At 43.5% G+C, this 15489-nt stretch overlaps 1 protein-coding gene across 3 annotated transcripts in view; it reads left to right on the plus strand.

Moving 5' to 3' along the window:
* Positions 1 to 15489, plus strand: part of Klp31E (kinesin-like protein 31E) — a 101924-nt gene that overhangs the window by 33504 nt on the left and 52931 nt on the right. For all 3 annotated transcript variants that reach the window (XM_065433944.1, XM_065433947.1, XM_065433945.1), the window contains exons 2-9: positions 6553 to 6732; positions 8299 to 8341; positions 9353 to 9535; positions 11051 to 11107; positions 11200 to 11289; positions 12406 to 12534; positions 13063 to 13260; positions 14694 to 14809. In XM_065433944.1, coding sequence (XP_065290016.1) covers positions 6553 to 6732; positions 8299 to 8341; positions 9353 to 9535; positions 11051 to 11107; positions 11200 to 11289; positions 12406 to 12534; positions 13063 to 13260; positions 14694 to 14809 — 996 coding nt within the window. The remainder of the gene's footprint in view (positions 1 to 6552; positions 6733 to 8298; positions 8342 to 9352; positions 9536 to 11050; positions 11108 to 11199; positions 11290 to 12405; positions 12535 to 13062; positions 13261 to 14693; positions 14810 to 15489) is intronic.

Raw genomic sequence — 15489 nt, forward strand, 5'->3', positions numbered from 1 at the left:
CCAGCCAAAGTAACTACGTTCTTATTTATTTTTTCTGCTTTGACTTTTATTCGCCGAGGACACATTGAGCCTCTTCAATTTTGTTTGTTCTCGCTACCCTACCCGCGGGCTGCCAGAGCGAGCCAGAGCGCATATGTTTTTCTCGTATGGCACCGACCACTGCGCGGTGCACTTCGGTGGGCGTTCGGTTTGCTCTGGCCGAGTGGATTTTCACCTGACAGAGTTTTGGAAGCTTTCTGGCTAGCAGACGAGAACAACAAAAAAAAACAAAGGTCGCTCACCGCCATCACTGCGGGGACTCGAAGGATTGCACCGCGTTCCTTGAGCGGAACCTTTCCGGAAAGTCTTGTTTCGCCGGTGTAGAATACTGAGCAGTATGCGTATGGTTCTCAGTGGGCCAATCGTCTCATGTTTTCTTCGGTATTAATTCCGTAGCCCCATTAGGTGTGTGTGTGAAAACGTTTATTGTACTGAGGTCCGGAGGCTCGACTTCTCAAGCCAAGGCGGGCCGCTCCCACGTTGGCACTGTCAGGCCAAGCCTTTCAGCGACATCATGGGCCCTCTGGACTGCCCTTAGTTGGTCCTGAAACAATGGGCTTTGAATCCTTTTCTCCCACTGTGTCCATTCTTCAACGAGGTTGGGGAGAGTCGCGGGACACCCCGCCAGCATATGTCTGATTCCAATGATGCCATTACAATCATTGCATTCCATCTTAATCTTCCTCTCTGGATATATTTTATTAATGGTGTACGGTGTGGGATACGTACCCGTTTGCAATAAGCGCAGTGAGACTGCCTGAGCCCTGTTCAGTTTTGAATGTGGCAATGGGAATTGTCTGCGTCCTAAATAGTAATGTTTGGTAACATCATTGTATGTTAATAAATGATCTCTGGATTCCCTCGTTTGATGGTGAACGGCTAGGTACCCGATGTAGGCATTCGATTCTGGCCAACATAGTTTCCTATGCGTTCTTTTTTCATTTCGGTGCCTCCGCCCCACAGAAAAAAATACATTGTTGTGGCGCAGCGAATTGTCGCATGGTGAAAGTTCGATTTTGATACTTCTTTTGCGGAAAGTAATGGGCGACGGGACGCTTCAGTTTCCGGATATGTTTATTATATTATTGCGAAAGCAATTATGTGGACACTCCAGGCGCATTCCTACCGTCGCCGTCACCCTCATGTTTCGTATAAAGTCCAAGGGTGATAAAATCGTGACCACGCGCTGCATGCTGTATGTGCGAGTGAAAGCGTAGGAGGGGAGGTGGAATGGGTGAGCCGACGATGGTGGCTCAGTCTTGTGTGCGCAAAGGAGAAAAGCGGGGAGCAAGCGCGCCGCCTTCCGTCGCGCGCAATACATCAGGGGGAGTGGATGGAATGGGGGCGGAATCTAGGATTCTGTGAATCTATGATTGTGCAACATGTTTATTCGCCTTGTTTGACGCATTACATACAGTTACTTTTTCTTACATACATAGACTCATTGGAGACTTATACGTATACTTAAATATCTTGTTGCGAGGTTTTGTGTATACATGCAGTGAACTTTGTTTCCAGTGACACTTTTTTGTCCTTTATCAAGCCGTATTTTCGCATTTGTATATCCCATTGTATCTTTGCATTTCTAATGTACGAGGGCGAGTCAAATGAAAGTGCGCCTACCCTAACCGCGCAATAATGGTTCGGTTCATTATCTGCGAGGCATGCACGTAGGACAACCGCATGTCTCATTTACAAAAGTGACACGCAGGTGTGAAGATAACTGTTCTTTAATGCTCTCACACACTGGGTTGAATATGGTTGCGTCGCATAATGGACACTTCAAAAGGTGAACAGCTCGGTGTCGCGAAGTGTTTGACAGCTAAAGATGTTTCCAAAACAGAAATTAATCACCGTATGGCTGCCGTTTACGTTGAACACGGCATTTCATTGACCACTGTGAAGCGTTGGAGCAAACGGTTTAAAGGACATTGTAAAGACATTCCAAGACCGGGCCAAAACCATCGTGCAATCACCCCCCACACAATTTCAAAGGTTCATGAGCTAATGAAACAAGAAGGGAGCATAAGCATCGATGAACTGGCAGACCATCTGAACATCAGTCACGGTTCGGTTCACGCCATAATTCATGAGCTTCTCGGTTATCGGCTCTTTGGTGCGCAATGGTTCCCCAAGATTTTGATCCATCGCGAGAAGACGGAGAAGTTTCGCGCTGCCTTGACTCATCTGATCGGGTATCACAATGAGGATGACGACTTCTTGTTTGCATTTGTGATCGGGGACGAACCTTGATGCCACTACTAGGAGCCTGAAACACGTCGGCAAAGCTTACAGTGGAAACATTCGAATTTACTACGCCCAATGAACGCAAAGGCCATCATTTCCGCTGGAAAGGTGTTGTTGACTTTTTTTTCGGTCGTCAGGGTCCATTACTGATAGAATTTGCTAAATCTTGAGAGGCTATCAATTGTTTCCGATATTGTGAAACGCCAGAACGGCAGTGTGTCGCAATCAAGAACGAACAACGTGGAAAATTGACGAATGGGGTCATCTTGTTCCACGGCAATGCCTGTCCCCACGTCGCTTATGTGGTTAATACAAAACTGGCAAAATTCAAGTGGGAAACGCTGCAGCATCCGCCATACAGCTCAGACCTGTCACCTTGCGACTTCTATATCTTGGGGCAGCCGAAAAAACAGCTCAAGGGAACCAGATACAGTCTTTTTGAAGCAGCAACCCAAGGAGTTTTATAAGACGGGAATCACACGACTCGTTAGTCAATGGGACAAATGTCTAAATTCTCATGAAGACTACTTTTAAATAAAGTACCCCGTTGTTGGCTCATATTCATTTGACTTGCCCTCGTATATCTTGCAGAATTCCTGCTTTTTATACGTGCCCTCTGTTGCGACTATGATTTCGGAGCAATTACTCACGATACACGACCAGTGACAGCTGCTCCTGCGTAAGACATTAAAACAAATTACAGCGTCATTGAGATTTTTCACTGGCCATTGCATATATACAAGAATGTAAGCACGGTTCTTGAATGCCAAAGTTTCGTTAACATATTTGTCCTCAACTTGTTCAGTCCATTGCCTTTTAATTTTTCATATCAGTGGCATGCACTGCTTTCCTGGTTTCGAACTGATATAGTTCTAAAGTTCGTGTGATATTTTCTTTACTTAAATAGACAAAAATATGGAAGCATTGATACCAGTTATTTTGGGCAAAATTTTTTGGACATACGAGTATATGCTTTTATGAAAAAATACAAATTTTATTGTTTTGACTGTGCGTAGCGTTCAAGAATTCGTTTGCAGCATCTTTGGCAATGACAATGCAGTTATTATTCATGGATTTGATCCCTTGACAAATTGTTTAAGAGGAAGCTTTAGCTCGGGCCCAATCCGACGCTGCCTATTCAAATACTTGTAAAACGCAGAAACGCTCTTCTTAGATAATCTTGCTAATCGCTTTTGTTGAGATTCGTTGCATTTGAGAGAGAAAGTTAAATCCTAGTTCTGTTGGAAACACAACTTCGATTTAGGGCCTGAATTTTGTTTAAAATATTTTGAAAAATTCGAAAGTTTGAAAAAATAGAAGCACGACGTTTACAAACTAATAGCTATGCATGAAGAACAGACATTGTGGTTCTGTAAGCGGCATCTGTTATAACAGTCAAAGCGGACAAGTTTGCTATGTCAATTTATATCTTACGTGAATTGGTTACGTTGTGTACAAGGGTTCTGCACAAGCCGTATTTTCACAATACTAAATTTTTTTTAGATTCATGTGTAACATATCCATTTTGTCCGCTGTAGATGTACTATTAGATGCAATTCACAGAATTGTGATATCATTTTTCATTGTTGAGTCACGGAGTTTTAAACTTGATAGTTTCGTTTCCTGAAAATTTTCGATTTGGCCAATTTTGAATAAATAATTGACCACCTCAATGAAAAATTCGAAACCAGTAGTCACTAGAATTAAACTTTTTCTTTTAAATGCAACAAACCTCCTCAAATTTGGTGAAGTGGTTGCAGGGAAAAACGAATTCCCCTTCTACATGTATTTAAATAGGAACAAAATTTCTGGCTACGCCAATGGCCCCATGTATATATATATATATATATATATATATATATATATATATATATATATATATATATATATATATATATATATATATATATATATATATATATATATACATTGGGCCGGTGGCGTAGCCCCCCCCGAACAAAATTTCTGGCTACGCCACTGCTCGTGACGTCACGGATTTTCACGGGGCCGTTCAAGTCCGTACTTTTTGGAAGTACTACGTATGCCAACCACGGCCGCTCGAATGAATGCGTTGTCGAGCGAATTCAAGTTGGCGCCGAATTAAAGTTGGCGCCAAATTCAAGTTGGCGCCAAATTCAAGAAAGGAATAAAAGGACGTCTTGTTGGGCGAGTTTGTCACAATTCATCTTGTCTACTAGGCGCGAAAACACACACGACACAAGTGTCCCGTCTCCTTCCTTGTGTCGTGTGTGTTTTCGCGCCTAGTAGCCAAGATCAAGAAAGGAAACTGGCTTTTACTATCTCGGCAAGTAATCAACCTTCTCCCGCCACATAAAAACGAAGCGGTCTTGTAGGAATACGTTACGTATACAGTCTGGTTTAGCGTCGCCCTTTAGTGTACCTTTAAACGGCTTTCCAATCGCTTATGCATTCGCGAACCGTTGGGCGCGGCTAATCGTGCGCGTCATGATCGCACGCGAATCGAGTACTCGCGCGCGCGTGCACTCGTGCGTACTTGCTTGTTTGAAGCGTTCAGCTCGCATGATCCCCCCCTCCCCCCCCCCCCCCCCCCCTTGCTCCTCGCGTCTAATTCTGATCGCTTGCCGATCTCTCCGCGCCGCTCGCTTCGGCAGCGTCGGGACCGCGAATCTTGCGATCGTGAGAAACCGCGCGCACGCTTCTGGCGCACGCATTTCGTTACATGCAAGCTCGTTCCGTGAAGTTCCTCGATCCGTGGCCACGCGGACCTCAAAGGCTCGGGTCAGGCACGTTCGGCACCTAGTCTAGCCCGGCGCGCCCCACTCCCCATGTCGGCTTCCTTTCTCGTCTTCATTTCTTCGATCGAGCTTGCTTCTTCTGCGACCTGAGCGGGGGCGGGGTTCTGCGGCGCGTAATGCCCGCACCTGCGGCATCGGCCTTGTTTGCTCTTCGGCTTTCCTGCTGGCTTCTTGCGGGGGTTGCCTTGCGTTCGGCTCGAGGAGGCGTCCACTTTGTGGCTTGAGGTGGACGCGCTCCCAGCTGCTGTCCTGCTTTGCCTCGCACTTGACGTGGCAGTTGTCTTGACGCACGGGCGCGTCTGAAGGGGTTTCGAGAAACGGGGCATCAGGAACGTTACGTAGAAGTACTCGTTGCAGAGAATGGGGCTGGAGGATCGCTGCAGCCTTGTACACTGGTGCTTGCAGATTTGAATTGCGTGTACTTCGCGAGCAGCATCTGTCAAATCGACATAGTGGGTTACACAATCCGTGGTTTACCTCAACCCTGTGACGCCCTAACAGTTCCACACCTAGGAAAATTGGAATGTGTTCGCTATTATTTCTGACCGTGGAGAAGACATTTGTACAAAAAAACAAGGAAATGTTATTTGCATTAAGACTCCGTTACTATAATAAGTGGTGATTGGTTTGCTGAACTATACAAGTGAAACTCACTTGTATTTGTATGAAACTCACTTGAAATTTACTCAAAAGCACTCCCATATGCAATGTGTCATGTTCTCTTATCTGAAGTCAGTATTTTAAGTTGACCAACTCGGCTTAGCAAAAATTATGTTGGGCTTTAGAGGGTTAATGAACAATCACATGCACAAATGCATTGCAGTATTAGAGGGTTAATGAACAATCACATGCACAAATGGCATTGCAGTATGATTCACAAAGTAGTGGGCTAACTCGCATTACATGTCCAGTAGTGTAACCTCTAATCATTAGGTTGTCAACATGGGTACACCAGGAATCTTGCATAGAACATAATTCGTTCTGGCATGCTCATGTGCAAACTGGTGGTAGAGGTTCTTTGGGGATAAAGCCGAAATGAGCTGTTGTCCTGTCTTCACATCTTATGTTTAATATGTATAGCTAAAATCCTGTTGACTTAAGCGAGATCTACAGTAAGGTAACTGCGTGGATTCCCACAGAATCTGCTGCAAACAATTTTACAAACTCTTGGCTGGTTCAGCTTTTACAGCTTTTGTGGTTTCTTTCTTGCACCCAAGATGGTGTTGAGGCCGCATATCATAAATGTTTGTTCCTGTGACAAAAGCAGTTCAGCTTTCACAGCAGTACTTGTTTCAACTCGCTGTAAAAACATCAATTTCTGCTGTTTGTTATGTAGCAATACATTGTAAAACAGATATCTTCTGATATGGCACTCTGTAGTATGCTCTCAAATTTATGCCTGCATATGTTCAGAGATCTTTTGCTTGCCAGTTTTGTTGTGACTTTTGTAAAACTTAGGGCTGATGAGTGCTTCCTCTTGTCTTTCCAGGGTGCGACCATTGATCTCCCGGGAAGTGATAGACATGTGTCATGCCTGCACCAGTGTCACCGCCGGCGAGCCTCAAATCTGGGTGGGCAAAGAAAAGGCGTTCACCTTTGACCACGTCTTTGACTGCCCCTCGGAGCAAGAGACAGTGTACAACTCTTGTGTCCGCCAACTTATTGATGGGTGAGATAGTTTCTAGTGCATCTTTTAGAGCAGTGTAAGGGGGCTTGAAATGTGTAAGCGAAGCTCTACGCTTTGTAATAATGTCTTTGTGATAACTCCTGCTGCTTAAGATTATATAGTCTTATGTCAAGGCCCCTGTTTTGCAGTGTACAAACATTTCCATGCCTTGATAAACTGTATCAAGGCATGGAAATGTTTTGCTATGGAAGTATTGCTATAGTGAGCATACCGTGCTCCTCCTTGCATGTGCCCAATAAGGTTCATGGTTCACTGCAGCCTTCTGCTACTACAGCTGAACCTGCTTGTATAATGGCTGATCGTTGAGTCCATTTAGGAGTTGCATTGCAATATGCACAAAAACTTTGAAAATTATGCAGCTACAGATTTCATTTATTCCTAATATGTGCCCCATTTTGGGCTACTTAAGATGTTTCTCAATTTTGTGAGGGGTGATGTCAGGTTAGCATGTTCGTGAAATGACCATTTCTATGTACTACCATTTTATGCATATACAAATTTACTAGTAACTTGTATTGCTGTTATGGTTACAAAGTTCTTGTGTTAATGGCTTACGATTGCAGCACTTCACTTTTCTGTAGATACTTTTCCAGCTGCAGTCAGTGACTGGGGCACTTAAATAATTAAACAAAGGCTATTTGCGTTCATGTGGTGATCAAACAGTTGTATCTGTGCATTTCGCATACTGCTTATCCAGGCTTTACCATGTCCATCTGTAGCTTTCCATGTATGCTGATGGGATTTTTAATTCATCTTCACTGGCAGCGGAGGTACTAGTAGTGAATAGAGGTAGTAGGTTCAAGCTTGCATAGGAGCCATGGAATAGTAAAATCCTGAAGCCAGTCATTAACAAAGTTGCAAGGAATCTTGAAACTTGGGCAGACACGTTTATCTGCACCCAGTGGATTTAAACCACACAGTTTTAGATGGCTCCACAAGTTAGTTTTCCTGGTTAATGTGCACTATCCTCGTCCCATAACTACCCCTTCAATACAAATTACAAAAAAATGCATATGTATTAGTTATCATGGGGCATGTGGGTTTATATGCTGGCACACATTGCACTAGTTGGTCTTTCCTGGCAGTCTTCAAGTAACTTTCTTGCTGTGACATAAGAATTTTCAGGTAGCAGCTAATCGGCACCATCCTGGTAGTCAATTTCTTTTTAATATAAAATTTGGCGGAATTCAAGGAAGGTGTATTTTGTAAATGAATTCCATTAGTCAAATTGTGTTATATATCAAATTGCATGCTGCATTGAAATTAGAGGTGTTTTTATGTGGAGTCAATATAAATCGGTTTGGTTATAATAACCTATTCATATTTATGTGGATTCAGCTGTGTGGTAATCATGTATTCACTTGAATTTGAAAATTTGGACATTAAAATTTGTTTAACATGTTTTGCAGATGTGGACCAAGCAATCAGGGTTTTGAATTATTTGCTACGAAGTGTGCCTTGTTAAGTTTTCCTGAATGATGTAACAAAACTTGCAAAGTGTTCTTTACCTCTGTTCTTCACGAGTCTTCTTTTAACCTTTCCTTTCAGGTGCTTCGAAGGATACAATGCCACAGTACTTGCCTACGGCCAGGTAACCAGTTCTGTTTCCCATGTCTTGTTTTTTTTCCTTTGTGCCCTATTTTTCTGGTCTCACACATAATTTCACACATTATTTTTTTAGACCCATAACTTTGTGGGCTTTGCACTGAGACTGTGTACATGTGGCGGTGTAGCTGCTGGGAAAACTCAGCATCTGGAATTGTCAGCACTCTTACACTCTGTGAAGGATGATCAGCGAAGCTGTGTATGTGGGCCCCTTAATGGCGAACTGCACCTCCACTGTGGGTCGGCCCAGCATTGCATTATCTTTGGGATCGGCCCGCATATGGGGAGTGCTTAACGCCTGTGTCGCCTCCGCCACGGGTCGGCCCGGCATTGCACTATCTTCGGGATTTCTTCCTACACACAGCTATGAAAGTGGGGAAAGTATCCCTTAACAGCTTTGCTGTAAAACTCCTAGCTCAAAACTAAAACTGGCAAGAAAATTTTTTGTTGGCTGTAGGTGAAAAAGATGTTCCAAAAGCCAGGGTAACTTGTACTTCAATAATCGTCACTGGCTTTACTCAACAAAAACATAGCATTTTGCCACCTATGCGGGTGGGTCTATACAGAAATTGCAACAAATGGGAGAATATATCCTATTTATATACAATACTGCCGTAAACATCCAGCAAGGGGCCACAATTTGAATTGCATGCATATCGATTGCGACAGATAAGCTATGATTCCACAAGTTCTCTTGGCCCTGGGGTAAAATTTGGTCAGTGGCAGGTGCGATTTGGGGCAACAGCATTGTGCAGCTCAACCTGAGGTCACGTAGTCAATCTTGGGCCATTGCAGGTGTTTAATGACAAAATTGGAAGCATCATTTGAATGTCATATGCCTTTAAGAAATTAAGGGGAGTCCTAGAGTGTCATAGGCAAAGAGGTTTCAGACATAATACCGCCATTAGCCTCCATCAGCGCTGTCCCCTTTTATGTAATTGCATGAATGGTTGCTTTGCCACATCATGGACTGTCATTGCTGGATCTCCTTATGCAGACTGGATCTGGCAAGACATACACAATGGGCACAGGTTATGACTTGCACGTAAATCCTCACGAGCAGGGAATTATACCACGAGCCGTGCAACACCTATTCGATGGCATCGCTACCCGCCAGCAAGAAGCACGAGACCAAGGAAACCCTCCTCCAGACTTCAAAGTCAATGTGCAGTTTATGGAGGTGAGCATTTTTATTCATAATCGGCAGTTGCTGTAGACTACAGCCAAATACCCCTTAGCAATTTGTGGCTGTTCAAACAGCAATAGATGCACCCACCATGGTAACTCAGTAGCTATGACATCACGCTGCTGAGTTCAAGGATGCGGTTTCGATTCTACCGGCGGCAGCCACATTTTGATGAGAATGCAATGCATAAGTGCTTCGGTACTTAGATTTACATGCACATTAAAAACCCTCAGGTACAGCATATACTGCTGTGCATATCTCAGTCAAGTTTTGCAATCGTGTGCGGCGCATGGAGCTTGCAAGCACAGCACGAAGTCACCTTTATCTCATATGCTCTTTTCAACAGAAGCCTGCTTTTCACTCTTTTCTGGATGCTTTATTTCGTAATATAGCAGATCCCCATATCCAGCTGCCATTGGCCAATAGCAGACATCAATCAAGTTTGGATCAGTGCGCTTCTTCCTACTGTTACTGTGTATATTTATTGACGGAAGTTTCATAAACAGGCTGAAGTAAGCATAAATGTGCTTTCAAAATTCAATAATAATTACTTCTGGAAGAGGTAGACTATTGTCTGCTCACGCTCGGCAGTGGCTGCCCGTGTTGGAATTACTTTGGCCACCTTGTTTATTGGTGGCGTAGCCATCGAATCTCTCTAATTTTGACTAATTTTGAATGCTCAACTAGCCTTGAACCACGTGAAACTTCAGGTCCGATTACACACACGCTTGCCAGTGTGCACTTACTTTTGGCCGCTCCAGATTAGATGCCGTGGCAGGCTTCACTTCGTATTGAGCTGTTAATAGTGCTTCAAAATGCGCAAGCTGGATTCGTCAGTCAAGCTGGTGCAGGAAAAAGCCGGTCCACACCACATAACACAGCCAGACTGGAGCATAGGAGCGCGAGCACACACACAAGCCCTGTTGTGCACAAAGCTAACACTGTGCCAACACACTACAGTTACATGTACCTGTGGTCTGCTACATAGCATAGATACATCGGCTGCCACGGGGTGCTGCAACGAGTCTGCGGGCTGAGCACACCGTGGTTCGCTGAGGAAAACCGCGTCCGGCTTAGATTTGACGCGTTGTGGTCACCAAAATCTGAAGTATTAGTCAAATTTGAACTGCATGCTATGGTGATGTTCAGTAGGCAAAGCATTGTGGGCACGTCCTGCTCCGTTGTAGCCTTTGCAGTGCAAGGCATTATAGAAGGAGCGAAAGCACCCTGAAGGGCATGTTTGATTGCCAATAACTCTGTTTCTGTCGAGTTATTTTTGCGGCACAGTATTCCTGAAATAGCCTATTTTAACTTCAAATCCATTTCTCAACTTCAGTACGAGCGGTTCAGGGTCCCTTTAAAACCCCACAATTTAATCTTTCTTGTCAGCTTTGTCATCATAGTTGCTGTCAAGCAGAAGCGTGCCTCTTTTAATAGCTAGGCTGGCTTGCATACTTATGAGCATGTTAAATTTTCATTGCTTTTTTTTCGGCATCTTTGTTTTTGTAGCTTTACAATGAGGAGATCTTCGACCTCTTGGGCCCTGGCAAAGGCACGCACTATCCGGTAAGTGACGCTTAAGTGTAGTATCCATAAATTTAAGCACGCTGTGTTGAAGATCTAATTGTTTCACTTATTTATCATTTCTGCTCCATCAGGGTAGGAATTCCGTAAAGATTCACGAAGACTCAAAGGGAGAGATCTACACAGTTGGTGTGACGGTGAAGGCTGTACAGAATGCAGACCAGGTGAGAAATTCTTGTCATTCTCTACCTTGTGTCACTACTAGGTGTATGTTTAGTGTTCGCTGCTTTTGTGGTATTTCACTTCAAACATAGAATCTCGAAACATGTTTTCTAAAAGGACCCTAAAGGAAAATATGTCAAAGGGGATCGATAGATTATTAGTCTAAAAGTCCATCATTGTTTTCTGTGTGCCGGTATACGATATTGTTGCATAGACAGTTTACACCTAAGGTCCCACTGCTGCAACTAAATTTGAGTCGCCTGCGCCGAAATGGATGAATTCACATAATGTCCATGTGACCTCCCTCTGCCGCTCTTTGTGAATCAGCCAGTGCTGATGTCGCATGATAAGTACCATGGTCCACAACAGATGGCACCAAACTGATTTTTCATTTTTGCTGTTTTCTCTCTTGCAATAGCTCTGCTCTTGCTGTGAATTACAAATCCATAATTAAAGAATCCTAATCTTTTAATATTTCTTTTTTTCTTTAGACCCACTGTGGTGGCATAGGAACTTTGGTGTTGTGCTGTGAATCTCAAGGTCGCAGGAAAAATTCCTGGCCGCGGTGGCCACATTTTGTTGTGGGCAAAATGTATACTCCTGTTTACCATGAATTGGGTGCTTGTTAAAGAACCCCAGGGTGGTCAAAATTAATCTAAGGTCCCCCTCTACAGTATCCCTCATAATATCATGGTTTTGGCACTTAAAACCCCAGAACATTTAATATACTTGATTTAGTGTCCATTTATACTGTTGCACATATGTAAAGGAAGCTTGCAATGAGTGCACTTCTGTCTAGCTTTAGTGAAATATAAAAAATTGTTATGTTCACCAGTGACCTGGCCATGCGACAGCTTTGGCCAGGTCACTGTTATTTGGCAAATCAATACTGACCACACTGCCACATAGCTTGCTGCAAAAGGCCATAAAGGCATGGCGGTGGCAACATTTCATTGCCTGTGAATCGGCTCTCATACAAGACTGAAAGAACTGTTGCTGGAAAAGGATTGTGTGAAATGCCAGACACATTCCATACAATTCTTCAGAAGCATCAGCGCCCTTCCGAGTTGTTCATTCATCTGTAGAATGTGGCTATATGAATGCTTTGTTGTGTGCAGGTTATGAAGTGCCTTGAATCGGGGGCTCTCTCTCGGACAACAGCCAGCACCCAGATGAATGTACAGTCGTCTCGGTCACATGCCATCTTCACCCTGCACATAAAGCAGCAGAGGGTGGTGCAATTAAATGTGAGTGCATCTTGTTGAGGGCTACCTTACGGTGTGCTTGTAATGTGGGCTCTCATAAAAGGACAGTTGTGGTTGGGCACATTGAGTAGTGAATGTGAGAGCGAAAGAAGAGCATTGGTTCGCATTTGCAGTATTTATGCTTGCATATTTAGGCATATTGTCAAATGAGCTTATTGACTTTTGGCTTTATTTCATTTATTTTGTCTGTCCCTTCATTACTAGTACCTTACTTTTCCTTTCAGGAAAAAATTCCTGTTGTCAACCCCATATTCAGATACACACGTTAACTTGAAGCCACGACTTGACTCCGTCAAGTCCGGTGCAATGAGCATGTTGGGCATGTTGATGTCAGGTGCAGTCTCTACCCAGACTCTACCCAGTCTCTACCCAGTAAAGGTGCATTTCTGAGTAATGGGGTTAGTGTACTTGCAGTGTATGTATGTATGTATGTATGTATGTACTTCCATGTATGTCGCAGAACCATTTGAGCTTTTCTGCTAATCTAAATAGACGTCTATTCTTCCACAGGTAGAAGATGGTGATGCAGAGGACGAGGAGGAGGACAATGCCCTTGCTAAGGTCAATGGAGAAGGTTCATCAATCAACGAATTTGAAACCCTCACAGCGAAATTCCACTTTGTAGATCTGGCTGGCTCAGAAAGACTAAAGCGTACCGGTGCCACTGGGGACAGGGCTAAGGAAGGGATCTCCATAAACTGTGGCCTTGTAAGTTGCATTGTCTGATTGTTCCATTTTCTCATGTCATTGTGCCCTTTCTCTTGCTTGGAATCAAGCATCCATTCAGTTGCCTAATTCGCTTTCTGAAAAAGTGTGCTGCTGATGGGAAATTATTGCTCATTCGGACACCATTTGCTTTAGTAAGGAATGGTTATGCCGAGAAGTGTATCTTAAACTTTAGTGCTAGTTATAATACCTCGTTATAATGAAATCGCTTTACTTGAAATATAGCTTTTTTCGATATTTCTTCCTGTCGTGACCCAGACGCATGCATTTTAAGGTGCATTACTCGGAAGTGCATGCAAAGCTTGGCCCACTTAGAGCAAAGTGGTGAGCGGAGGCATTGCCGCCATTGTGCATGCAGTCTCAAATTAATACTGCCGACAAATTAGTCTCATGCAGGCACAGAACAGGCCACAAAAGTACCAAACCCACAACCGGCGACTGCCTAGTAATGGGTACCAAGTGGGTGCTGAGTGCTCCCAGCTGTTTACTGCGAAGCGAACGGAAGCTGTCAAATTTCATGGTGCAGCGCGCCCGAACCGTTAATCTCTGTCGCAATCTCATTGCTGGTGTCCCTCGTGATAAAATACACACGAAAATAGTTTCCCTGACGCTTTGCGATGCCAGAAAACAGTGATCTCTTGGATGCCGAAAAGTGGCCAAAAGATCACGGGCAGACTTGATGAATAAAGTTTTACTGCTCTAAAGAGCACTTCTGGTGCTAAAACGTGGTGGAACCCTCCACTTTTAAGTGCCATGTTCGACAAGGGGAGCTACGTTAACAAATCAGGAAGACTACTTTGGTTAAGCCGGTCTATAAATTGTACATGTAATATCTTTATCAAATCAGGATAGAATATGCAATAATTTGCTGTAAGAAAGAACTTGGGAGTTAGATTTGAAGGCCGACTGCAACAAACTGTTTTTGACACGTAAAAGGCCTAGTTTCAGATGGTGTTTGTATAGAGCAGCCTCTGTGCAAAATTTTCAGTCAGAAATATGAGTGGATGCATCGTGAAAGACTTGCAAAAGTAATTTTTGAATACCAAAAGTAAAAAAAAAATTGCCATTACTGTTTGCCGAAAGGGATGCATGACTCCTTGGCACAACCTTCATTATTAACCACTGCCTGCAGCGCACGGAAGAAAACTCTTAGGAGGCAACATGCTGGGACTTGCGTCATATCCACTAACCACTAGGTGGATGTGTAGTGTGCTTAGGCACTATTCAAAGGCTGCTGATGTGTAAATCAGAATTACCGGCCCTAAAGCTTTGCCAAATTGCTTGAGTAGCGCATACTACTCATTTATGAGTTACTATTAGAGTTAAATTTTGTTTCAGTTGGCCTTCGAGAGACGTCCAGAGGATGGTTGTTATCCGGGCTGCTTCTTTCCTTTAATGTGGCTCCTCTCTTGCAGCTTGCACTCGGTAATGTCATCTCTGCCTTGGGTGATGCATCGAGGAAAGTGCTGCATGTCCCCTACCGAGACTCCAAGCTTACGAGGTTATTACAGGATTCACTAGGAGGAAACAGGTTTGTGCACAGCGTTAGTTTGTGCTCCTTGTCATGCTCGCAACAGGCATGAAATATCTTGTGCAGTTTTGGCTCGGGAAGCCACAACGGCACAAATTTGCTGAGCAGTGGTGTTGTGGTGTCACTGTATAAAAACTTAACCAAACACACAGTGTGTTTGATCCACTTATAACAAACAATATCCAGTGGAAGTTTTTTCTATGTCATATGTACCGAAAGATTTGATAGAGGTGAACATGTGCTATAGGTGTCGTTTATCTGAGAAAAGACTTCCTTTGCACCCTGTGAACACAAGATTATTGACTTCATACAAAGAGCATCCACACCATTGTGCATACTAGTAGTTTTGTGGTTGCGTCTGTGTTTGTAGATTAAGCACAAACTGCAACATTTTGATGCTAAAGTAACTTCTGTCACCTAGGGGTAATGCTTCTGAAAAACAATTTTGTGCAGAATGAATTTTTCGTAATTTCACATCCTGGTCTGTCACAAGCTATTGTGCTTGAAATGTGCTTGAAATGTAGATGTGTCCCTTCTCTGACTGTTAACTTATACGAAGTCCCATCCATATACAAGCTGTCTAGTGAAAAACGTACAACTTTGAAAATCAAATAAAGGCCATTTTTAGTTTCCTTCGAAAAAGCAGATTTTAAAGCCTGTGAAATGTTCTGTGAAAAAAA

Source organism: Dermacentor albipictus, chromosome 9 (assembly GCF_038994185.2).
Source record: "Dermacentor albipictus isolate Rhodes 1998 colony chromosome 9, USDA_Dalb.pri_finalv2, whole genome shotgun sequence".
Lineage (NCBI taxonomy): Eukaryota > Metazoa > Arthropoda > Arachnida > Ixodida > Ixodidae > Dermacentor > Dermacentor albipictus.